General features: G+C 61.9%; 3 protein-coding genes across 38 annotated transcripts in view; all 3 read right to left on the bottom strand.

Annotated features, from left to right (window-relative positions):
* Nucleotides 1-1,565: 1,565 nt before the first annotated feature.
* On the bottom strand, nt 1,566-10,121 carry REN (renin). 13 transcript variants are annotated; one of them, XM_080568873.1, is made up of 12 exons: nt 9,972-10,071; nt 9,671-9,773; nt 8,818-8,977; nt 8,357-8,603; nt 6,412-6,547; nt 5,394-5,809; nt 5,005-5,123; nt 4,660-4,856; nt 3,470-3,592; nt 2,810-2,954; nt 2,632-2,730; nt 1,566-2,234 (listed from the first exon to the last, which is right to left on the bottom strand). In XM_080568873.1, the coding sequence occupies exons 5-12, from the start codon at nt 6,510-6,512 to the stop codon at nt 2,073-2,075; spliced, it is 1,362 nt and encodes a 453-aa protein (XP_080424999.1). In that variant the 5' UTR covers nt 6,513-6,547; nt 8,357-8,603; nt 8,818-8,977; nt 9,671-9,773; nt 9,972-10,071; the 3' UTR covers nt 1,566-2,072. The 13 variants fall into 13 exon arrangements, 12 of the variants coding, with proteins under 12 accessions (XP_080424999.1, XP_080424998.1, XP_080424997.1 ...); XM_080568872.1 differs by lacking the exon at nt 9,671-9,773 and having other exon boundaries at nt 9,972-10,121; XM_080568871.1 differs by having other exon boundaries at nt 8,818-9,773; nt 9,930-10,057.
* A 796-nt stretch (nt 10,122-10,917) lies between these two features.
* On the bottom strand, nt 10,918-13,045 carry GOLT1A (golgi transport 1A). Of its 3 annotated transcripts, none has more exons than XM_080568885.1 (5): nt 12,818-13,045; nt 12,190-12,281; nt 11,926-12,104; nt 11,673-11,736; nt 10,918-11,480 (listed from the first exon to the last, which is right to left on the bottom strand). In XM_080568885.1, exons 1-5 carry the CDS (start codon nt 12,897-12,899, stop codon nt 11,442-11,444), a joined length of 456 nt encoding a protein of 151 aa, XP_080425011.1. In that variant the 5' UTR covers nt 12,900-13,045; the 3' UTR covers nt 10,918-11,441. The 3 variants fall into 3 exon arrangements, with proteins under 3 accessions (XP_080425011.1, XP_080425012.1, XP_080425013.1); XM_080568886.1 differs by having other exon boundaries at nt 10,924-11,480; nt 12,836-13,041; XM_080568887.1 differs by having other exon boundaries at nt 11,223-11,480; nt 12,875-13,043.
* Nucleotides 13,046-13,399: 354 nt separating this feature from the next.
* The window catches only part of PLEKHA6 (pleckstrin homology domain containing A6), a 49,768-nt gene continuing 40,092 nt past the window's right edge, over nt 13,400-23,075 (bottom strand). For 10 of the 22 annotated variants that reach the window (XM_080568827.1, XM_080568842.1, XM_080568844.1 and 7 more), the window contains 15 exons: nt 22,334-22,402; nt 21,976-22,056; nt 21,635-21,784; nt 21,392-21,487; nt 20,804-20,915; nt 20,516-20,655; nt 19,772-19,921; nt 18,590-18,713; nt 18,311-18,420; nt 17,818-18,000; nt 17,489-17,653; nt 17,150-17,283; nt 16,901-17,043; nt 16,133-16,256; nt 13,401-15,775 (listed from right to left, as the gene is read on the bottom strand). In XM_080568827.1, the coding sequence (XP_080424953.1) occupies nt 16,141-16,256; nt 16,901-17,043; nt 17,150-17,283; nt 17,489-17,653; nt 17,818-18,000; nt 18,311-18,420; nt 18,590-18,713; nt 19,772-19,921; nt 20,516-20,655; nt 20,804-20,915; nt 21,392-21,487; nt 21,635-21,784; nt 21,976-22,056; nt 22,334-22,402 (1,773 nt within the window). In that variant the 3' untranslated portion in view covers nt 13,401-15,775; nt 16,133-16,140. Of the gene's footprint in view, nt 15,776-16,132; nt 16,257-16,900; nt 17,044-17,149; nt 17,284-17,488; nt 17,654-17,817; nt 18,001-18,310; nt 18,421-18,589; nt 18,714-19,771; nt 19,922-20,515; nt 20,656-20,803; nt 20,916-21,391; nt 21,488-21,634; nt 21,785-21,975; nt 22,057-22,333; nt 22,403-23,075 lie in introns of all 22 variants that reach the window. The other 12 variants (XM_080568841.1, XM_080568826.1, XM_080568837.1 and 9 more) reach the window with 6 other exon arrangements.

The following is a 23,075-nucleotide window of genomic DNA, read 5'->3' as shown; positions in this document are numbered from 1 at the left end:
GGAGACGCTCAGATCCTCTCCAGACCAGACCCTTTGCAGTACAGAGCAGGGCAGAGGAGGCTTAGCTATTTGCAAGGGGAAATTTCCCTGCAGAGAAGCTTGCCAGCATCTCCATGAGCCTAGAAGGCTTCAGAGAGGCCAGGCTGAGTTCCAGAGCTGGCTTGTGCAGCCCACCCCTTGCTGAAGGTCCTGGGGGGCTCTGTCCCCCCTCCTGTGCCCATCCCCACATGGCTGCTGCTTCCCAGCCCTGGGGTTTCCTCTGCCGGAGAGCGGCCGAGCGCACGGGAGTGAGCTCAGGAAGCTCTGGATGAAAGCGGATGGCCAGGGCCCCTTCCCTCCACCCCCAGCCCCAGGGGGCCATCACCACTGCTCTCCTCGTGCCCTGTAGAGGCGACGGATCTGCTGCAGAAGGTGATGGAAAGAAGCAAGCAACATCCTCGGGCGCCTTGAACTTCCCCTCCCTGGAGACCCAGGGATGTGCATCCCAATGCGAAGAGGTTTAAATACCCCAGCGAGGCTTCATGGCCACTCAGACCTCGACCCTGCCAGTGGGGAAAAACATCCGCTCAGCCACATCCTCCCTGCTGCGAGGAGAGCCTCGTTCCCTTCCGCGGAGCAGGGAAGGGGACGAGGGGCTGCGCTGGCAGGGAGGGAGGGCTGGCACGTTGCTGCCTGCCTGCTGCACGGCGCAGCAGCAGCCCTGCTTGTGCTGCAAGGAGCATCGCCCTCCCAGACAGCCCGAGAGTCAGCTCGTGTCAGCCTGTGCTTTGGGCAGCACCGGGAAATCCACAGCAGGCATCGCTGGTGGCAGAAATGAGGATGAGAAGCTTCTGCAGGCGGTTGCGCTCAGATGGTGGCTTGCTCCAGGCTGTGCTCCAGACGCCGTGGCACTCACAGCACCTGAGCGGGTCGAACGGGAGACGAGAACGCCTGAGCGCCTTGCAAACCGCTTGGCCTTGGGGAACACTCGGATTCACAGCTGCTGCGCTGTGTCGGGAGCCACCGCAGCTCTGCAGCTCAACAAGAAATGTCAGCCCGCGGTGGGAGCGCTGCCTGCACCTCCTGCCGGGGCTGCCAGCCCGGGGCTCGCAGCTCCAGCATCCCCGCTGAGCAGCTCCGCAGGCAGCACGGGCAGAGACCAGCCTGGGGCTGGCAGCTCGAGCCAAGGCGGCGGTGAAAACAAATCAGGCACTGGGGCAGCCGGAGCCGCCTTCCTGGTGGGGCAGAGCCAGCCACCCTGAACCGGAGCTGCAGGCGCAGCAGACAGACGGACGGCCCCGTCCCGCTGTCCCCAGGGTGCCACCAGCCTTTGGGGGAAGGCAGGACAAGGCACGGGTAGCTGCAGGTCACCTCCTGCAGGAGAGGCTCGCTTGCTGTTTGTGCAGACCCCAGCTTGCCTGCAGGCAGGCACAGGGGGGTCCCGCTCTCGTGAAATGGGTAAGGAGAGAAAAGCAGCGCCTGCTGTGCTGAATCCCAGAAGAGGAACACTTGTTTCTGCAATTCCCTTGAAAGAAGTTTGTCTGATTTCTCCCTTCTGCAGGAATAAGCATCCACTCAGCTTCCTGTTGCTCTGAGATTGTTTAATATTAAAACACGAAGAGGGGTAGGGATAACACCAGCCGAAACAACCGCCATTAAAACCAGCCCGATTATTTTTCTCCCATCCAAAGAACGACCATAACGATAACAAACCATCACTCCCCAGCATCTGCAAGCTGCAAGCGCCTCTGCTCCAGCCAGCAGAGATCCACCACATGCGGTCCTATTGCACATCACCCTGAAAGTCTCTGGAGGTGCAGCCCCAGACCCTGGATTCCCCTGGGACCCCCGGACGGAGGATGCTCGGTGGAGGATGCTCTCCAGGCTCCCATCTCCCCAGCTGCTGAGGCTCTCGGGAAGCAGCGCGGGGGTTTTGGAGTGGGAGAGCACGAGGCTGTGCAGTTGCTTCAGTACAGAGAGGAGGTGGCTGTGCTTTAAGGAAACGCCGCTCCCGTTTGCATTCCCATTTGCTTCTCCTGGGTGCTGCTCCTGCCTCCTAGCTGGCTCCCCGAACCCCCCTGGGGCCCCGGCGCTCAGCGGGCCGTGGCGAAGCCGATGCGGTTGTTGCGCCGGTCGAATTTGGTGTAGTAGTGCCCGATGAAGCTGGCGCCCAGGATCCAGAGGGGACCAGCAGGTGGGGGGATGTCCAGCCCCGAGAAAGCCACCACGCAGACGTCCTCCCCATACTGGGATTGCTGCAGGGAGGAGCAGAGCCCATGACAGAGGTGCCGGGACGGCGCTTTCTAGCGCACTGTGCCATCCCCAGCCCCATACCCTGCTCTTGGCCTTCAATTCCCTTCCTCCACAGGATGTCCCTGCCTGTCTCTGCTCTTTGCTTTTACCCCAAATCTCCCCCAATCACCCCCCTAGAAAGCAGCAACAGGTTGGTCTGGCTCATCGGGACACCTCTGCTGAGCAAGAGGGTTTGGGGAAAAATGGGAAGCATCCCTCTGGGGCTCGCTGCAGCTGCCTTGGGAGAGCCAGGAGGGTACAGCACAGCACAGGATGCTCCCGGAGGCACACGAGCTGTGTCACTCTCCCCGTGGCGGTCCCATCCCTGCCCTCCCACCCGCACGGAGGGATGCAGCTTACCCGCAGGACGTAGGCTGAGCCGCCGAGCGCGTACGCCTTGCCACCCAGGTGGAAGGAGATGTTGGGCAGCTGGGGGACTCGGTCGCAGTCAACCACGTACTGCGGGAGGAGGAGACGGTGCTGAGCCCCGGGCTGGGCCGGGGTGTGGGACAGGGACACGGAGCAGGGTTTTGCTCACCTCTCCTTCAGCCATTTCTGCTGCCCCTATGGCTTTCATCAGCACGGACACGGGGCCGGCCGGGCCGGTGATGTAGGATGCTCCGGTGTCGATGGCCACCGAGCAGCCTTCCTTGCAGAATAACACTTCAGCCCCTACAGACACCCTGCAGCAGGAGACAGAGGGGCGACCCTGAGCCTCCCGTGGTGGCCACAGCTCAGCTCCCAGGGCTTCCTTGGCCAGAAACAGCAGCCGAGCAGAGCTTGTGCTGTTCCCACTGCCCCCAGCACATCAACCCTCCGGGGGCACCTTCAAGCTTCTCAAACTCGCAAGCTAAGCTTCAGCATGTGCCTTTTTCGTTTCTTATTTTTTAAAATCAAACAAAGCAGACTTGTTTCAGTGCCTCGCACTGCCGCTGCAGGCTGAAGGGGGTTAAATTCCTCCACCGCAGCTTCGGAGCTGAATCAGCCCACGGTGGTGCCTCCCCCTCCGCATTCCCCAGCACCGTGATGCTCATCGCCCTGCGGCTCCGTGCCAGAGGAGCCCACCCCGCTGCCTCCCTTCCAGGGGGGAAAATCTCCCTGCCACCCCCAGCGTGATTCTCCCAGGCCAACCCTCGCAAGCCCAGGGCGGTTTGTAGGATTTGCCCCGGGGCCACACCGAGGTGCTCCCTGTCCTCACCCCTTCATGCTGATCTGCCAGTAGCCGCTCTTGCTGACGCTCAGGTAGTGGAAGTCGCCAGTGTAGTAGGCTGGGTCGCTGCCTCCAAGGATTATTTCCCCACCGGGTTTCAGGGGAGCGTTCCTAGGGTGCAAAACACAACGGGGTGACTCCCCCCCTCATTTGGGGTCCCTGAAAGCCCAGGGGCAGGGGGCAGCAGCATGCGGGGCTTCCATCCCAGTGAGCAGAGCAGGAGAAATCCTGGGTTAGTCCAGAGGGTGCAAGACAAGAGGTTCGAGAGCTGCAGCAGGCGGGTCGGTCCCCGAGCAGCTGGGTGCAGGCGTGCAGGTGGAGCCCGGTGTTGCAGCTTTGGGGTCTGCTGCCCCAGGGTGCGCGGTGCCTGTTAGCGGGTGCTGCCTCGAGAGCTCCTGCTTGTCTTCTTACTTCGAAGCTCTGCAAAAAGGAGAGGCTCTGTAAGGCTGTGCTCTGCGGGTGGCGGTGTCCCGGGGGGCTGTGGGCACCCAAGCAGCACCTGGGTGAGGTTGTAAGTGCAGCTAGCATCCTTAGGGCTTGTTTGTTATCGACGAATCCACCTCTAGTTGAGGTAAAGAGCCACAATTTCTGCTTTAATCACGCATTTGTGGGGCTGGATGTTGTTGCACATCATCAGGCTGCTGTGGCCATGATCGATGGGCAGTGCGGGGAGGGAGCAGCGTTCCTGGTCTGCCAGGAAAGGGCCCTTCCTCTGCTCCTGTGGGATTTAGTGCTGCTGGGAGGAGGGATGCTGAGGCACAATAGCTTGGGGCACGAAATGAAGCAGGAAGGTTTGCTGATGCAGGTTTTTTTTCTTCCTTTTTATTTTATTTTTTTATTTTTTTGCCTTTAGGTGAAGCCCTGAATCCACTCCCTGCTTTGATGGTTCCAGCCCCACGAGCAGAGCCAGAGACTTTGCAGCCCGACGGTGACAAATGAGCGGGGAGCAGCCGTCCCCAGCACTCCCTGCTGAGCACCCCCCCAGCTCTGCCTCCTGGGCCACCTCGTTCCACCCCAGCTCCTTCGGGCACCCTCCCCGTGCCCTCCACCCCAGCCCAGGTCCCACAGCCCCATCTGTGCCTTCTTCCCAGCCCTAAGACGTGACCCCAGCACCGACACGATTGCAACACCCACACTTTCCAAAAAAAAAGACACCTCCCCAGCCCTGCGAGACCCACCGGCTGTAGTAGACGGAGAACACGTCTTCCTTGAGGATCTGCTGGGAGAGGATGCGGTCGAAGACAGGGGTGATGCCATCGATGGCCTGGCTGGGGTATCCCATGCCCAGGACCCCGTCAAACCTGGCAAAGATGAAGGGGAAGGCGGGCAGAGCTGTGGCCTCGGCAAACACCTGGATGATGGGGATGTCCGACACCTGGGGAAGAGCACAAGTGTCTTTGCAGGGAGCTGGGGGGCCCAAAACCAACAGAGCCCCCCTTTCTTGGGTACCTGGCTGGGCTCATATCGGGGAGCAGAGCCCCCTCGCAGATCCAGGTGCTCCTAAATTCAGGGTGTGCACTCACCATGACCACGTCCTGGCTGAGGAAGCCTTTGACGCTCCCCGTCCCGTAGCGGATGGCGAAGCCGGTGCCGTTGGCGATGTACGTCCGCGACTTGGAGGAGTCGTAGCGGCTGTGGGAAACTGGGGAGGGGCAGAAGGGCATCAAAGACAGCGAGGGAGGGGACAGCGGGACCGGCTGGCGGTCCCTGCTCCCCCAGCCTATGGGGGAGGATGAACCCAGCCTGCCCCAGCACCAGGAGACCCCACAGCGGTGAACAGACCCCGCTGGGCAAAGGCAAAGGGCTGTGAGCACCCCTCGAGGGGAAGGGATTTGCCCACATCCACGGGGCGCAGCTGGGGCTGGAGGGGGTCAGCCCCGGGGTCCGGCCATGCCCCCACCCCGGCACTCACCGCAGGCGCTGTAGAGGGGGGAGCACTTGCAGGATGGCACCCACAGGTTGGCCGAGCCCGTGTCGAAGACCACCTTGAAGGTCTGCGCGGGGGTCCCGATGCTGATCTCGCCAAAATACTGGGTCTGGAAGAAGCAGAGCACGGGGGCCGTTGCACGGGGCGCACGGCTAGCACTCCAGATTTCGGGGCTGGAGCTGGTGCCAAATGAGGGGTGAAGGATGCGGGAGGGCACCAAGCCCCGGTTTAGGGAGGGCCTCACGTCCAGGTAGTTGGTGAGGAGGGTGGGAGCCGTCCCGTTTCGGGGGCCGGCCGCCCCGCTGCGCCTGCCCTGCCGCAGCTCGGGGAAGACGTCCGCCACCTTCACGCCCATCTCCTGCAGCGTCTGCCGGATGGACGGCATCCTCTGCAGCGCGATCCTGCGGGCACAGGAGAGGGCTGGGGGGCATGAGGGGCACCCACCGGAGCCCCCCCCACCCCCCCCCAGCTCCCTGCTGCCCTGCGCTGGGAGATCCAAGCGGGCGGCTCTAGGTGGCAGCAGCTCCCTGCGCTCTGGGGCCGCAGCCAGGCCCCCCCCTTGGTCCCTCTCCCCACGGAGGGATGTGGCACTCAGGGTGCAGGGACACTGAGGGGGGACCCCGGGGGTGGCTGCCGCAGGAGGAACCCCCCCGGCACCGGGCTTTGGTGGCACAGGGTGGCCACACGCTGCTTTGAGGCTCAGCTCTGTGGTTCTGCGAGCGAAAGGCATTGCCTTGGCCTCGTGGGTTATTTCGGAGGCAGAGCCGCTGCTAAGCCGCGCGGTGCTCAGAGGGAGAGGCGAAGAGAAGCGAGGAAGGTGAGCTGTGCCAGTGCAGAGGAGAAAAGGAGGAGACGAGGTGTTTCTCAGTGGGTCCGGGGGAGCAGAGCTGCACCAGGTGCCGCAGGAGGAGAGCTCTCGGGCCCTCAGCACCATCCTGAGCGCTGAGAAGCAAGGTGAGACAGCAAGACCCAGGACATCACGGTCCTCATGCATGGCTGGTACCTCTGCAAAGCCTGGGCCGACGAGTGGAAGAAGCTGGCACCCCAGGTCAGGGCCAGGAACAGCAGGTACTGCAGCACCCTCCTGCTGTGTCCAGCCAGCATCGCGCTCTCCCAGGGCAGCCTCCTCCTCTGCTTCCCTGCGTCCCAGAGGGGAGGATGCTTTTATAGCCTGGGCTTCTGCCTCCCCGCAGGTTTCTCCTCCCCGCTGGCCGAGGGAGGGCTGGGGATGCTGCAGGCAGCGCGGTGCAGGTGGCTGAGGGGTGCCCATGGTGGATCCCATGGGCTGGCAAAGGCAGCTGGGGGTGGCTGCGAGCCCCTAACCCATGCTCTCCTCAGCCCTGCTTGGTGCCAGCACCAGGCCATCTCTGGCACAGCACCTGCAGGACATGGGCCAAGCGCCTTGTGGGTGTCCCTCAGGAAAGATACTGGTGACAGGGACACAGGGGTGGCTTGGCTCTAGCCTGGCCATGCTGCCCAGGAGCCTGCCCCGAGCTGAGCAGGGCAGAGGAGAGCAGAGGAGTGGGGTTTTCCCAAAGGGCCAGGGGTAGGATCAGCAACCGCAGCCCCACAGCCATACGGACACTATGTGCAAGCCCACCAGCCCCTGCTGCCCTTATGGGGGCTGCTCTGAGCCCAGCAAAGGGGGAGAAGCCCCCCCAGCTTAGTGACACCAGCAAGGGAAGAGGACCTGGGGGCAGAGAGGAGCTGAACTCCTTGGAGTTGATCAAGCTACAAACACCTGCAGCTGCTCAGGAGGAGCTGCCGGCTCTCTACCCCCTATGAGCAGGGTGCAGAGGAGCTCAGCACTGCTGGGGGGCCAATTTACGGTCCCCTGCCCTACATTTTGGAAGGGACATGAACCAAGGGGATGCACAGATGGCAAGCTGAGCTGCCCCAAACCAGCAGCAGCATCTCCTTTACACAAGGAACACGGATGGCTCATGCAGGGCTGTGGCTCCCTGCTCAGCACCCAGCCCAGGCTGCGGCTCTGGAGTGCGGGGTGCCCGTGTGCTGGATCAGGCCCCACGGCTCCGAGCCCAGCACTTGACCCCAGGGAACCTAGGTAGGAAATTACTGCAGCGGCAATAAAAATGTTCTTGGAAGAAACCTGCTGCTGCACATGGCCCTTCCTTGAAACCCCCAGCTACGTAAACATGCCAGCACACTCCTGCTGCAGCCAGGATTTGTCCAGGGCACTGCTGGCATCCTTGCCCAGGGGAAACGGGTGTTGGGGGGGGTGAGGAGGACACCCCACAACCTACGGACACCTCATTTCCAAAACCAGGGCTTCAGCCTCCTCCCCCCACCAAAACAAAACCAAAAAAAAATCCCTTGGGAATTTTGGCTGCAGCATTTGGAGCTGGGGAAGGCTGAACCCAGCGGGCACCGAGGTTCAGCCCCCGCCGGCCGTGCTGCCCCCCGGCCCTGACGTCTTTTCCCACGCAGGGCCCTGGCGCTGCGTCACTGGGGGCGGCCTCGTGCCCCCGGCGCGGGCTGCAGCAGGCAGAGGGGTCAGGAGGCAGCAGCCTGGCCCCTGGCGAGGAGCCACTAGGCATAAATCCCCTTCCTGGGCATCCCATGGGCTTGTTAGCTTTGCAGAACCCAGGTCCCCAAAGGAGGGGCTGGGGTTGCAGCGTGACATCAAAAGGGACGGCGTCAGCCCAGGGAAGGTGATCCCAGGGCACGGGGCCGTGGGGCTCCGGCGTTTCCAGCTCTGCTTTGACCAGGGGAGAGCACGTCCACAGGACCCCAAGGATGCTGAAGCCGCAGGGTACGGCTCCGGGCTCAGCTTTCCCGCAGGAGGGACAGACGGACTCGTCCCCCTGGGGCCACCGGAGTGGGAAGCAGCTGGGAAAGGCAATGGGATGGGGGTACAGGGCCAGGCACTGCCTGGTGCTGGTCCCCAGGGAGGAAAACCAAGGCTTAAACAGGCAAAACCAACTTACCGAAGCCAGTGGCAGAGGAGCTGCAGAAGAACTGAGGGCTGGTGCCTTGCAGCAGGCAGTGCCAGCCCCAGGGCTGGGCTGGCAGGCAAGCAAACAGGCTGGCAGTGCCAGAGGATGACCCCTTGGTGCACGGCTCCTTCCTCCGTGCAAGGAAAATCCCCTCAAGGCATTTTCCAGCCACCTCCACCAACAGCAGGACAAGCAGCTGGTGCACGGGAGCAGCGATGGAAAGAGCTGCCACGGGGCTCTAAATAACCAGCAAAGGGTGCGTTTGTGTGCGGGGTTATAAGGAGTAGGGCAGGGGGAAGCAGCACTGCTAACGCACAGAAGGACAGCCACAGGGACATCAGCTGCCTCCAGACCTCCCGGACTTTATCCCCTGCCCTAAGGGAGATCAGACCCACGAGGAGGGTGCTGAGCCCTTCCCACGGAGCCCTGAAGCATCGCGGAGCTCTGCTCACCAAAGCACCTCTTAACCTGAATTTGCAACAAGTTAAGGTAAGAGGCCGTCAGGCAAGGCTGCAGTTTCCCCCGGCTGATTTGTGTGCTGCTGCTGGGAGCCTGCTGCAGGTTCCTTCAGAGGGTTTCGCACAGTTCCACATCCTACAAGGAGCAGCTCATCTGGAAATAACGGGGGAATACTCTTCAAGTTATTTCCTGCCTGCTCTCAAGGAGCCAAGTGATTGAGCTAAGAGCGGATTCAAGGAAAAAGCTTTCCGAAGGGCAACAACACTTTCCTGCAAGGAAATTGTGCTCCTCTCTGATGCTGGGCTGATCTGAACAAGGACACTTCAGAATAAAGTTCAAGCTTCGTGCTTGTAACCATCCCTCTCTAAGCAACATTATTAGGAAATTCTGCAAAATAGCTTTATTTTTCTTGAGGGATCTCTTAAAACAACACAAAAGGTAGACGCATTTCTGTGCTTCCCACGCATTTTACACACATCTCTAGCCTGAGTTTGTTGCTGGGGGAAAAGAAAACAAAAACACGGGAGGATCCTTGCTCCAAAGGACTGAAAAGCTCAAGCATAAAAGCAACTTTTGGGAAAGATGGAGAGGAAAATGAATTGCACCAGCACCAGGGGGAATTCAGCCACTGACGTCAGCAGAGCCAGGGCTTCACCCAAAGTGTTTTCCTAAAACCAAACCCACTCCAGCAGGGCCCACGGAGGCAGCAGTTGGCTGAAGCAGAGGGAAAACATCACCCTGAGAGGAGGCTCTGACGCAGGCCCAGGAGGGCAGCATCTGCTCTGCCCCCGAGGCAGCTCACGGCTGCCCCAGGGATGAGGGGTTAAATATAGAGAGTTTTGTTACGGTGCACGTGAGGTCTCCAGCATCGTGCCTCTGTCTCGGTGGCTCCCAGCAGACGAAGTCTGTCTGTGAGAAGAAGTTCTGCAGCCCAAATGCAGGCTTTCAGCTGGGATGGAGCAAAGACAGGCATCACAGATATGCGCCAAGGAGGCTGCAGCCCTCAGCCACCTGCGTGATATCCGAGCCTGGGATGTCTGAGCTCATCCCAGCTCTTGGTGTGCTCCAAGCCCTGCTCCTTTACCACCTAACGTGACCCTGATACCTGTCCCACTCCTGCCTTCCTCCTACCCACAGCCAAGCTCACCCCAGGAAACTGCAGCAGAGGCTTTCAGGATGGGAAAAAAAGCTAACAGCCTGCACTCAGACTGAAGGTGTCCCCTGCAAACCAGCAGCAAGGGGCAGCTTCCCCCAAACAGAGCTCCCCTAGGGCTGCGCTGCTTTATTCCTACCGGAGAGCTCGTCCCCTGCAACCCAGGGCTCAGCTGGGTGCTGGGGCTGGGCTTTGGGTGCCCAAACGAGATACCCCACATCAGCTGCGCTCCCAGAGCTGTTCCCAGCTCCGCTTTCACCTGCTGCAAAGCAACTGCAGCCCTCGCCCCGCTGCAGCGCCTGCGGAGTGCCGCCGGGCACAGCCACCGCCTCGCCGGGGCTGCGCTTCAATCAGGAGGGAACAGGTTCAGCGCAACCTCGTTAATTAATTCTTGCAATTTAAGAAGGGGATCTGCACAGGGACCCGCTTTGATGTGATTGCCCCAGTTTAATTAAACTCCTGACTTGCACCCGGCTCCCCGAGTGCTCACAGGAACCTGGCTTGCATCCACGGAGCTCGTGCCTCGGATCGCAGCCCCGCCGGGTTATCGAGCTGCCAGTGCTGCTCCTGGAGAGAGGATTCTCCGCATCCCAGGAAAAATGGTTCTTTCAAACTCACCTCACTGCCCCCAGCAGCCATCCCAAACAGCCCGTCCTGTCTCCTGCTCAGAGCTGTCCTGGCTGCCCCAGCTCCACCAGCAGCCCCCCCCAAGCTGCCACCAGTGCGCCCAGGCCGGGTGCGTCCCATGGGAAATGGGGCTGTGGGAAATGCAAACACAGGCTGATAGCGCTCCGAGATAGCAGCTCCATGTCTGCATGCTTCCCTACAAGTGCTTCAGCCCCCCTCCCACCCCAGCATCTCTCAATTAATTAATAACCTTGGATGTCGTTTGCTTTTTCATGGTCACTGGATTTGAAAGGGGTAATTTACTGTCCTCCGATGGGGTCATGAAATGTTAATGGGGTTTAATGGGTGTTTTCCTAACCTCCCCTGCCCTCTCCTGCTGCTCCCTGGGCTCCGCTTGCCGCAGCCCACGGGCCCGCTGGGTGCGTGGGAAGGCAGCCACAGCCCCTGCGAGCTCCCCGTGCCACCACGAGCCGTGGCCACGGCAAGGTCCCCATGCCATCACCAGCTGTGGCCGTGGGAAGGTCCCGGTGCCACCTCCCACCGAGGCCATCGTGCTTCTGGGTGGCACTAAGAGGAGCCAGAGCCGGAGCAGGCTCTGAGCCTCAGGAAAGGAGCACAGCCTGGGTTCGGTCTCAGACACGTTTTTTAATTAAATCAAATTCTCATCAGGGGAAGAAAAATAAAATAAAATAATAGCTACCAAGCCTGCCTGGCGCAGCCTGCGAGGCACTGTCCCTGCAGCGGGGCCAGCTCCGAGCACCGGGGCAGCAGCTCCCGGTCCCGCGGGACCCACGGCTCGCCCGTGCTGCCCCGTCTCCGGCTGGACCCATCCGGTGGTCACACCATGGAGCTGCTTTCTCCCAGCTTCTGCAAGAGCTGCAAGAGGGACAGAACTGGATTAGTGGTAAAATATTTCAGTGCATCCTCCAGGAGCTGCGGGGAGGCCATGGTGACTTTCCCCTGTACGTCCACGATGATTTATTTCAGCGGTGCCAGCGATTTACATCACCCATGGAGTGAAGACCCCAAGCATCCACGGGTGAAATCCCTGCCCAGCGCCCTGCTCACCTTGCTCAGGACGGGGATATTTCCCAGCGAGCCCAAAAACCCAAAAGCCACGGGGAAAAAACTCCTGCACCAAAACAAAAGGCTCCGTTAGGAGGGCAGCGGGGTCTGCCTGGGGCTGGGGGCTGCGCTGTGCCCACGACGGTGCCACGGCCAGCCAGCTGCGGGGCTGTTTCATCCCGTGGCAGATGCTGGTGGCGTGGATTTGGTGCTGCCCCCACCCCGTGCCGTGGCAGCCGGGTGCCGCAGGACAGACCTGAAGAGGCTGACGAAGCCGTAAACCTCCAGCAGCATGCCCAGGAGCGGCCACCGCATGAGGACGATGAGGACCCCCCCCAGGAAGAAGCTGGTGCCCTTCAGCTTTTGCCTCTGGAAGAAGAAGGTGAGGGTCCGCCTGAAGCCAATGATGAAGACCAAGCCGGAGAGGAAGAGGATCTGGGAGGAAGAAAGCGGGATGGGTGAGATGAGCCCGGCTCAGACGGTCCTTTGGCTCTGGGCCTCCCCAGCTGGGTGTACTCACGTTCCCAAAGGCCAGGAGCACCGAGTCGAAGTACAAGAGCATCCCAAAGAGGATGAAGAAGACGCCGAAGCCGACCAGTCCCAGGCCGATCCCTGTGGAGGACAGGCTGAGACGAGGGCTCAGGCACAAAGCCCCCCCTCAGGCTGCGGTTGCTCTTCTTGGAGCCTCCCCATCCCATTCCTTCCCAACTGTCTCCAAAGGTTTTCCACCTGCCAAAACCTTGGGCAGGTGGCTGGGTTCCCTAAAACCCCTCCGGGCTGCCGAATACAGACTAAAACCACAAGGAAAACATAAATGGGAAGGTCATCTCTTTCATTTGCCTGAACAGTTGCACAAAGGCCGCGGGTTCTGGGAGAGGCTGGAGATGCTCAGGCAGGCAGCGAGGAGCCGGCACCTCCCTGCTCGCCTCTCCTCATGCAAAGCAGGGGCAGAGAGCGAGGGCAGAGCCGGCCCCACGGCGCTGCTCCCCCTGCAGAGCCCCCCGCAACACCAGCACCCACCGGGGCGCAGCACCCACATCCCATCCAGGCTCCCCCCATGCTCCCCGCACCACGGTGGGCTTCACTCCATCGTCCCCTCTCCCTTGCCCCGATGTCCCCAACCAGCAGCCTCCAGCCCCGGCACGAACCCACGGCGCATCCCACACCCTGCCGAGCATCCCCGCGGCCACCGGCTGCCCGCTTACGCTGGAAGTCGCTCAGAGTCACCATCTTGCTGCCGGGGGGCCGGGTGAGGCCGGCGAGGGCGGCCACCCTTCCACGCACTCCCCGGCAGTGACCCTTGGAAAGGCCTTCGGTCCTCACGTCATCCTGCAAATCATTAACGGCCCCGCCGGCGGGGACGCCAGGAGCGGCTCCCTTTCCAAACCGGCCGCTTTTATTTCTTGGGTTTATACAAATTTGCCAGGTACAACATTTTTTTTTTTTTCCCCCCCTCTGTCGAGTAGCTGCGTCTAAAATAAATCCTAAAGGGGAAATAAACCCAGTAAAACAGGGAGAGGGAGGAGAACGTGCCGCCAGCCCCTGAGCTACGGGCAAGGTCCTTCCTGCACGGTGAGACCCTATAGATGTCTGCCCACTGTTCAGTCCGGTATTAAAATTGTTACCTGAGGTCAACTCAGTACAAAAGACACCGGCATCGCGTTGTTTCGTAGATACTTTTATTTCTCTAACACTAGCAAAAAAATCCAGAAAACAACTATCCCCTTTCCCACCCTCCCCAGTGCATAAATAGATTTCCTCCCGATGCAAATTCCTTCTCGGTTACAAGTCACTGCTATATGAAGTGTTATGAAAAATAATAACCAAAATAAAATTAAGAATTAAAATGTATTTTTTTTTCTCCTAAAAAACAAAACGACAACCCGGTTCCACAACACTGCAGCCGTGGGATGCTGGTGCACGGGGCTGCGCTCGCAGCCTGGGGCAGGCTCGGACCCCGCGCACCAGGGGCAAGGGCACGGCCACGCGCCCACCTCCTCCAGCCACTGGAGACGGGGGCAATTTGCCAGCTACAGGCCTGCGTGCCCCCCCCGGGCAGGTGTGCACAGCCGGTGTAAAGGGGTCTGCACCACCCCCAGCACCCCGATTTACACCAGCTGGGGAGCCTGCCCCGGCCGGCACGCCGCTGCGCCCAGGGACGGGGAAATAAAGGCGTCATCTCTTCAAACTTACAGTCTCTTTATATTTTATTTTAAATAAATTTGCTTTTAATAAAAGCAGAAAATATATATATATTTTTAAATAGTTCTTTTTTTTTTTCTTTCTTTTTCTTTTTCTGATAAATTGGCAAAGAATCTGCTTTTGTAATGCATCGGCAGGGCTGGTGCCAACAACCCTGCAGAGAGAGAGATTAGCACAAAACAGTACCTCCCAGAAAAGAAGAGAAAAACAAATATATATATATATTATAAATGTAGAATTTCCATAAAACATATATTAAGGCATGTAATAGCAAAATAAAGGGCCAGCTTTATGAGCTAAGAGGGTTGCAGGAGGCTTGGGAGCGGAGCGGGACTTGGGGTTCCTGGGATCCTAGGAGTATTGCTATGATCGGGGGCGCAATGGGGACGCAGAGGGGGGGCCTCGTGGCAGCACACGGGTACAGGGCAGGGGGCTGGCCAGGGCGTCAGGGTCCAACCACTGGGGAAAAAGCTAGGGGATGGTCAGCATCTGGCTCCTCACCCCATCCGCCTCACCCCTCCCAGCCCTGCACAGCCTGATGCTGTTTCCCGGCAGGACCGGCTTTTTGTCCTCCCTCTGAAAAGCTAAAGAAAAGGGTAAACCTGCTACAGAAAAAAAAAAAATGAACAAGCCACAGGGGTTGGAGTGCAATGGCAAGGTCTCGGGGTGAGATGCGCTGTCAGGTTTTCAGAGGGCCCCGGCCCATGCTGGCACCGGAGGATGTGAGCACAGCTGGGGTCCCCCCAGCCCTGCCCCCCAAATCCGTCACCCCCCGGTGCTCATTAACCCAGCCCAGGGCTGTGGGGCAAGGAGCCCCCTCCTCCAGCAGTCCGGCTCGCACAGACACCCAGAGGTGTCCCGGCTCTTTGCAGCCCCAAGTTGCTCCCCATGCACCCCCCCCAGCCTTGGGCACCCGTGGGTGCTGGGGGTGACCACAGACAGTGTGTGGGAGTGCACTGAGGACAGACCCCGCTGCTGCCACCCGAGGTGCTCATGGCCCAAACCCGGTCCCCTTCTCGGCACCGTCCCCAGCCACCCGCACAGATTCCTGCTCGGCCCAGCGAGCCGTGGCTTCGTGCCACTCCTCTGCTCCTTGCCAACATCCCTGTCCCTTCCCAGACCTGCTGCTCCGTGCCAGCACCGCACCAGGCAGCCCTCACACCACCCCAGCACCCAGGATACTCCTCCCCGTGTCCTCCCTGTCCCCTCTCCATCCGACCCCGCACGGCTCCTCCTTCCTTCTGCTGAGCCCCGGGCACGAGGTGCGATGGGGCTGCCAGGCTCTGCTGGTGACTCCCTCCAGCGAGACGGATGCTAAAAGCAGTTTCAGGGCACAGGGGAAGGAGCGAGCACCCAAAGAGCAGAGATGGAGCCTCCAGCACGAGGTGAAAGCACCACCCGTGGTGGGATGGCTGAGCTCCAGGCGGAGGAGCCTCGCTGCAGACTTTTGGGATGCCAACACATCAGCATGGAGAGACGGAGGGTGCTGCGCTCCTCCAGGGCTGCCCCAGCAGGGAGAGGGCTGGCTGTGCCAGGACCACTGCAGCAAATGCCCCCCTGTATGGCTGTCCCAGCCAGCCTGGCACCCAGGCCACCACTGATCCATCCCTGTGCCAGCGGGCAGCTCAGGACCCCCGGTCCTTGGGGTCCACACTCCAGCGGACCAACTCCCAGCACCCGCACATCTCCACCAGGACGGGGCAGAGCAGCCGGTGTCGTCCGTGCCACATCTCCCCGCTCATCCATCCCGGGGGGGTCTCGCCATTGGTGGGAAGGAGGGAGGGGTCCAGGAGAACCAAAAACGATGGCCGAGGAGAGGTTCGGTGTCGAGTCGGGGCGTGTGTCGGCGCGCTAAAACGTGGCCCCGTGGAACTTGACGGCGCTGGCAGCGGCCAGGGCTTGAGCTGGAGGGAGAGGAGAGTGGGGATGAGCCACGAGCTCCCCAGAGACCCTCGAGCAGCTTAGAGAAAAGCCCTGTGAGGTCTTGACCCCGTACCCAGCACCTCCCGGGGCCAGCAGCTGGCTCAGCTGCCGTGCCCAGCCTGGGGTCCGTGGCTGGCCCACACGGGGGGGCTTCACCGTGCAGGGCACTTGCACTTGTTCCATAGGAGGAGCCGGGGCTGACGTGGCTCAGGAGATGTTAGCTGGAGCAAGCAGCGATGGGCGGCCGCTGGGTGGAAAAGGAGGCCGGGGGAAGAGGCACCCCCCGCCCGTCCCCGGCTGGAGAGGATGGGATGAAGTACAAGAGAAAAGGTGCTTACTTCATGGCTCAGACACGCATAAAATGGCTGCTGTCGGCGACCCGGGATGTTTCAGACGAGAGGGGGTTGGTCGGTGGAGTCGGGGAGGCTGGGGAGGTGGGAGGGCTTGGGGTAGCGCATTGAGCTGGAAACAAGAAATGGGAGAAGGGCGTGAAGAACACAAGCTGGAGGCAGCGGGAGGGGAGAGGCGGCACAGCGACAGGCGGCTCCCAGCGGGCCAGTTAGCGGAGGGGAGGAAACGAAGAGGAAGGAAGGGAGGAAGCAAGCGTGGTTAGGACAAACAGCCACAGTGGCGCCCGGCACACGTGAGCTCCCCACAGGGCTCCTCATGGACAAGGCACCGCGCTCGCTCGGGCACTGCGCGCCACCGCAGTGCATCGCCGGTGCTTCCCGGCCCCCCAGCATGCTCTGAGCTGGGTTTCTTTCCTTGGACGTGGGGCAGGAAGATTGGTTTTGACATTGACTGATCCATCCCACGCTGCTCAGTGCTGCTGCAGGGGAAGGTGGCCCCAGGTACGGCCCTGGTAGCCGCTGGCATCACCCCGCAGCCGCTGGCATCGCCTGGCTTGCCGGGCTGGCTCGCCTGCTGCGTGGTGGTTCCCTGCACCACGCTCTGCTGCCTGGCCAGGTCGTGAGCTGGTCATCCAACCTGCCTGCTCCACCCTGCAGCCACTCCTCCTGCATGTTCAGCACCCGCAGTCCCTCTCCTGCAGGGCTGGAAGGTGCTGGCCAGGTGTCCAGGACCCTCCGTGTCCCCCCGTGCCTTACCCGAGAGCATGCGGCCCCGGCGGGACGCCTCAGCAGCCAGCGCACACGAGATCTCTATCCTCTTCTCCTGCTCCTGCAGCTGCGTTTCGGGGTCCTGGGGGGCATCCACCTCCCCCTCGCCCAGGGGGATGACATTCTGCAGGCTGCGGGGACAGCGGGGACTTCAGTGCTTGCGGCTGCCCTTGGTGGTGGGGTGCACCGGGGTGCCAGGGAAGGGGCGCACGCGGGTTGCGGGTGCTGCAGCCTCACCTGGACTTGGCAATGAGGGTTTTTATCCTTTCCACCTTCTTCTGCTTCTCCTTCATCTCTTCGGGGCTGAGCGGCGTGTCGGGCTCCAGCTCGATGTACCGCTCGGGGATGAGGACTTTGTCTGGCGTGGATAGCTGGGGTGCAGCAGCAGGGGCTGAGCTGAGCGCCGGCCACCAGGACCCATCCCCACACCAGCACCCACCTTCCCCAGCCTCCCCCAGCTCCCACCACCTGCGTGGGCACTCGCTCTGGCTCCAGGATCCCACGCAATGCAGGGGCTGGATCGACCCTCCGGCAGTGGGGATGCCCCAAGCCCACGCTCGTCCCTCCCGTCCTCACCTCCTTGTTGATATCCACGTCGTAGTGCTGCGGCTCCAGCTCCATCTTGCGCAGCCGGGCGATCTCCTCCCGGGGCGTCTCGTGGACCTTGCCAGGGTCGTCGGAGCGCAGCGCTGCCTCCAGGTCCGAGATGTCCACCTCGTGGATGCTGCGGTGCCGGCGTACCTGCGAGGGACCCCAGCCCCGCTGAGCCCCCTGGACCGGCAAACTGTCCCCTGCCACAGCCCCCAGTGTCCCCTCTGCACCTTCACCACCTTCAGGGATTGCAGAGCACCCCTGCGAGGCAAAGCCTGCTGTGCTGGGGGTGAAGTGCTGGTGCAGGGACTCACCACTTTGTAGGAGGCGGGTGCCTTCGTGCCAGGGGTGTCGGGCTGCTGGCTGCCCAGGAGCTGCAGGCTGCGCCGCTTCTCCTTCATGGAGCCGCTCTGGTGGCGCTTCATGCGGTCGATCTGCTCCTCCACGCTCATCTTCACCTTCGTCTCGTTGGCAAACACAGCGCTCTTCGGCCTCTCCTGGGGAGAGCCCAGCCCCATGGTCACGCACCCCTGAACGGAGCAGGATCCAGCCCCATCCACCCGTGCCGCATCCCTCTGCAATGGACTGCTGTGCTCAGCCCACTCCTGGGGCAAAGAGAGGCACCCGCAGAGCCCAGGAGGTTCCCAGCTGGGTGCCGAGATGCAGAACCATGCAGCGATTGTTCCCCCCACCCTCTCCCCATGGCACTGGGGAGCAGAGCAGCACCACGGCAGCAGAAGAGCCCCCACAGCCAGCCCAGCACCCAGCATCGCCCACCCGGCCCCAGCCCCTCGCTGCGCGCCATGCCTTGGATCCCAGCCCGTTGGCCATGCCGCCGGCGCTCCTCCTCAGCATGCTGCCTGTGGGCACCACCTCCTCCTCCGGTGGAGACTTGGTTCGGGGGGGCACGATGCCCACTGCAGGACAAACAGAAACACCAGGCTGAGCATCCCTGGGGGCGCAGGGCAGGGTCCCAGCCATGTGCGGTGCTGGGGAAGAGCTGGAGACCGTTGTGTAGACGTTCCCCATGGCCAGGGCAGGCTTGGGGAGCCTGCTGGAGCAGGACCTGCTGGGCCAGCGCCGTACCTTTGTTGAGAGCCGCTTGCTTCTCTGCCTCCTGCTCCTGCCGGCTCAGCAGCCCCTCGGCGGGGGCAGCAGGCGCAGCCGCTCGCTGCGTCTCCTTCTTGCTCTGCTCGAAGCTCGGCTTGGGCTGCGGGGGCAAAGCAGATCCCCGGTGAGCCACAACCCTGCCAGGCAGCCACACTCTGCCTGGGAACACACACACACTGCCCTGGGGGGGAACACGGCCCCAGACATGCTCCTGGGCCACGTGGACGCTGGCCAAGCAGCACCAGCACACCCAAAGCGTACCCCTTCAGTGGGGCCATGGGCTAGGAGAGCTCTACAGCTCGTGGCCAGGCACCCCTCCGTGTCCTGGTGACACAGCCCTGTGTTGGAAAAGCCATCTGCGGGGGGACGGTCCTGACACGGCTTGGAGGGGGCTCCCAGGAGCTCCGGGCTGGAGGGGCCCCGTGCTGAGCTCCAGCCCCTGCCTGCAGGAGGGGGCCGTGTCCCACGAGGGCACGAGCTGGGGCAGGCACCAGGCAGCAACAGGGAGCGAGCCAAGGGCTGTTTTTGGGGTCCTTTCCCTCCTGCACCCTGAGCACGCGCTGGTGCCACTCACACTTGGGTCCGTAATCATTCCCAGCTCAGCACAGCTTTTGTTTTTACAGCCCCACACGCATGCATCCTGACCCCCCTGAGGATCACCCAGCTGCAAGGACACTTCTGTCTCCCAGAGTCCAAACGTGGCCCCATTCCCAGGTGGGAACATGGCTGAGGTGGTACCAGGAACCTCCAGGTCTGGGTTTGCACACACAGTCACCGCAGGCCGGCCGAGATCTCCGGCCCCTGGTGCAGCAGGGAGTGGTGCCGCAGAAGGACAGCGAGAGAGGAGAGGGCAGAGGAAAGCAGAGAGGCTGGGGCTGCAGCAGATTTACACCTCCAGCTACCCGAGAGGAGCCTGTCCCAGTCCTGAGCATCCGCATGGGTGCTGTGCGTGGGTGTCGGGGACTTGGAGAGGCCACGGTGAAGCTGCCTTGGGGTCGCTGCCCACTGCGCCCCTCGGAGAGGTGGTACGGTGCCATGTGCTAGTCCCCTAGGTGAGTGCCACCTCCATGCTGTCCCTGCCTGGTCCCTGACGTGTCGGGGAGGGAGGGATGGAGGGAAGGGATGCTGCTTGGGGCTGCTCGGGAGAGGTTTTGGTACCTGTCCCCTCTGCGCCTCGCCGCCTCGCTGCCAGGAAGGGGAGGTGGGGTACGGCCAGGGGCGGCTCTCGCTAGGGAGCGGAGGGACGGTCGGAGGAGGCTCCAGGGGGACGTACGACTTGGGGAGGGGAGGTCGAGGCGGGCCAGGTTCCTGGGGTGGAGAGGAGCATTAGGCGTGAGAGCAGAGAAACTGGGAGACGGGAAGGAAAAGAGAGTTAGAGAGAGCACGAGACAAAACACAGCGAAAGGCCAGGGAAGGAGGAGGGAGAGCAGCTGGCGGCTGCTCATTCGGTCCTGCATTTCTGTGTCCCCACACACGGGGGGACTTTTCCCATCTCCCATGCGCAGCGGGGCCAGGCAGGACTGGGGGCAGCTGGAGAGACCCTACCCGAGCTCAGGGCTATCAGACCCCAGGAGACATCGGCATCGCCTTGGTGCAGCCGGGGCAGCTTTGGGGAGTCCCCAGGTTCCACCCTGAACTTCCCACAGATGCAGGTGAGATCAGCGGATGCAGGGGCTGTGGTGGCAGCAAGAGCTGGCCCTGGAGCTGAGCAACTCCCAGCCTTCAGGCTGCTTGGTGCAGGAGCCCAGACACAGCCCCTGTGAGGGGCACGGACCCGGACGTCACCAGGAGACCCCACAGCCCAGGGATGTGGGCAGAGCGGTGCCCCCAGGCAGAGCCACATGCAAACCCGGTGCCCAAGTGAGGACTCGGGGCTCCCTGGGGACACCCCGGCTCACTCACCTCGCTGGGACCCGGCTTGGTGGGCGAGCCCTGGGAGCCGGAGACGAGGGAGAAGGGGCTCAGGGGGCTGGTGAGGCTGGCCGAGCTCAGGGGGCTGGCGGGGCTGTTGGAGCTGTATGTGCCCGAGGGGCCGATGGCCACTGCAGAAAAAAAAAGCAGAAATAAGCACGTGCACCACAGCACAGCCTCTCCCAGTGAGTGCCTCGCAGCAGCGCTGTCACGGGGGATGCCCCAAGCTGTGGCATGCTGGTGTCTGTCCCATGCATGGCAGGGACTGAGCCTGCTCACCTCTGTGCTTGGCAGTGTCCGTGCCACGGGACGGATTGTTCTTCCTCAGCCCCTCCATCACGTCCTGGATCCGCCAGATCTCTTTCTGGATCTGCCGGTTGAGCATTTCGTTCTACAGGGGCGAAAAGCAGCGGTCAGAGCGGCTCCCACCGCTGTCGGCCCTGCAGCCAGCCCTGTCCTGGCCATGTCCCGTCTCCGCTGCCACATCCCATCCCCGGGGCTCAGTGGGGTTCATCTGAGACAGACGCAGCCCCGCTGGGCCAAACCAGCACGCCCACGACTCGTCTCCTGCCGGGAGCTGCAGGCTGGGGCAGGGGCTGGCAGAGCCCCACGGGCACGGGGAGCGCTGCAGCCCCTTTGCCAGCATCAAAAAGCAACGCACCCGGGTGCCTCAGCTTCATCAGCACCCCTGTGCTCGCTGCCAGCTGTGGCCAAAGCAGGACACAAATCCGCAGCCGCTTGCAGATCGGCTCCTTGCAGGAGCAGAGGGCTGAAGGAACCAGCGGACTTCGACCTGCACCAGCTGGGGCTGGTGGGGGGAACTTGGGGCCAGCGAGGGTCTCCTGGGGCCGTTGGGGTCCCGCTCACCTGGATGTCGAGGTTCAGCTGCTCCCAGAGGTCATCGTGCAGGGCGGACACCTCGCTCTCCAGGCCCTCGTACTCAGCAGTGCTGTTGGCCAAGGCCTGCGGAGTGGGGGAGTCAGAGGGGTTTGGGCAGCAGCCATGGGGCACAGAGCTCTGCCGGCTGCTCCGGGAAGGATGGATGGGGATGGGGACAGGGAAAGGGGAAGGAACGGGGACAGGGAGCGTGGTGGAGGGGGAGCCCCCTACCGTGCTGGCCTGCGAGAGCTCCACGCGGATGTTGATGAGCTGGTTCTGCAGCGATTCCTTCTTGTGCAGCAGCTTCTCCGGGTAGGCCGGCTGGCTCCCGAACATCTCCAGCTCCTGGTGCGTCCCCATCAGGGCACTCTCCAGGCTCTCCTGGGGGGGACGAGAAGGAGATGGAGCTGTGAGAGAACTCACTATGGTGGCTGGGGCAGGAGCAGCATTTTCCCCTCCTTAATGGGCCATTAGTGCATGGAGACTACTGGGACCATGGCAGGGCTGTGAAACCGCCCCCCAGCCCACAAACGTCCCCCCTGAGCTGTCCCCAGACTGTGTGCGCCACGAACCTTCTCCGCTCGGAGCTGCTGCACCAGCCTCTCCTGCTCCCGCAGCACCTTGTTCTGCTCGCAGAGCTTCCCCAGCAGCTTCTGCTCCCGGGTAGGAAAGAGAAAGGGAGGGAAGGGTGAGAGCCCAGCAATGGGGTGCGGGGCGCACCAGGCACCTGTGCAACCAGATCCATGCTCGGCTGGAGCCAAGACCTCCAGGAGAGACGGGATGCAGCCAGGGCACAGCCCTCGGGGTTGGGTAAATGGGACAACGTGTGGTCCCAGGGAGGGTTTCCAGCCTGCCGGGCTCATTGCAAGGGACAGGACATGTAGGGTCAGGGGCAGAGGGAGGACACGCAGCATGGACATTTGCTCTTACATCGGTGTCTTGCTCGCTTATCTTGTAGGCGTGCAGAGTCTCCCTGTAGGCTTCGGGGAAGGGCGTCACCTGCAAGCAGAGCGCGGGGTGAGCCTGGCTCCGGGAGCCGATGCGCTGCCAGGAGCCCCTCGGGAAGGAGAGGCTGCTGCCGGCGAGCAGCCCCTCTCCCGGTCCCTGCGGAAGGAGAAGCGAGAGCCGGGTCCCCGGAGGCAGCACGGTGAGGGGGGAAGGCACAGCCTCCTCCCCGTTCCCAGCCCCGGTGCCCACTGGCCGGGCGAGCAGCAGGAGTTAACCGGAGACAAGCTCTCCGCCAGACGCCAAGAGCTCGGCTAGAGAGATGTCTCGTGAATCATTAACTGCCTGGCATACAGCTGCCACCGTTTCACAGGCAGGGAAACAAAGGCAGAAAGATTAAGCCGTAATCCCACTTAGTGGAGTAGAAGCACCTATAAATCAGCCGTCACATCAGGACCTGTTTACCATCCAGCTTCTCTTGTGAGTCATTTTCCTTTCCTGGAAATCTAAATTACTAATGGGACCTCACCAATTAAATGCCTCCAAGATCTTGAGATGAAAGGCATAAGATAGGAAGAAGGGGATCATTATTGCTAGAAAGCAAGACGCTACATTAGAGTGATTTAAAACCACAGGACAATGCAAATAGACCTGAACCTGGGAAATGCCCGGCTCAGCTCACGGCGGAGTCTGGCAGATGCGGATCCTGCTGCCTCCGAGCAGGGAG

The sequence above is a fragment of the Anser brachyrhynchus genome, assembly GCF_964034855.1.
Source record: "Anser brachyrhynchus genome assembly, chromosome: 27".
Lineage (NCBI taxonomy): Eukaryota > Metazoa > Chordata > Aves > Anseriformes > Anatidae > Anser > Anser brachyrhynchus.
The sequence above is the reverse complement of the archived record's forward strand: the minus strand, read 5'-3'. Positions and strand labels throughout refer to the sequence as shown.

What these genes read in the sequence shown, in the direction of transcription:
- REN (XM_080568863.1), bottom strand. Translation starts at nt 6,690, where the DNA reads ATGGGATCCACCATGGGCACCCCTCAGCCACCTGCACCGCGCTGCCTG. An exon ending in TCAGCCAGGACGTGGTCATG is followed by an intron (nt 4,857 to 5,004) that starts GTGAGTGCACAC and finishes GCTCTTCCCCAG; the next exon opens with GTGTCGGACATCCCCATCAT. An exon ending in TTCTCCGTCTACTACAGCCG is followed by an intron (nt 3,593 to 4,659) that starts GTGGGTCTCGCA and finishes TTTGCACCCTAG; the next exon opens with GAACGCTCCCCTGAAACCCG.
- GOLT1A (XM_080568885.1), bottom strand. Translation starts at nt 12,899, where the DNA reads ATGGTGACTCTGAGCGACTTCCAGCGTAAGCGGGCAGCCGGTGGCCGC. An exon ending in GGCTTCGTCAGCCTCTTCAG is followed by an intron (nt 11,737 to 11,925) that starts GTCTGTCCTGCG and finishes GTTTTGGTGCAG; the next exon opens with GAGTTTTTTCCCCGTGGCTT. An exon ending in ATATCCCCGTCCTGAGCAAG is followed by an intron (nt 11,481 to 11,672) that starts GTGAGCAGGGCG and finishes TCCCTCTTGCAG; the next exon opens with CTCTTGCAGAAGCTGGGAGA.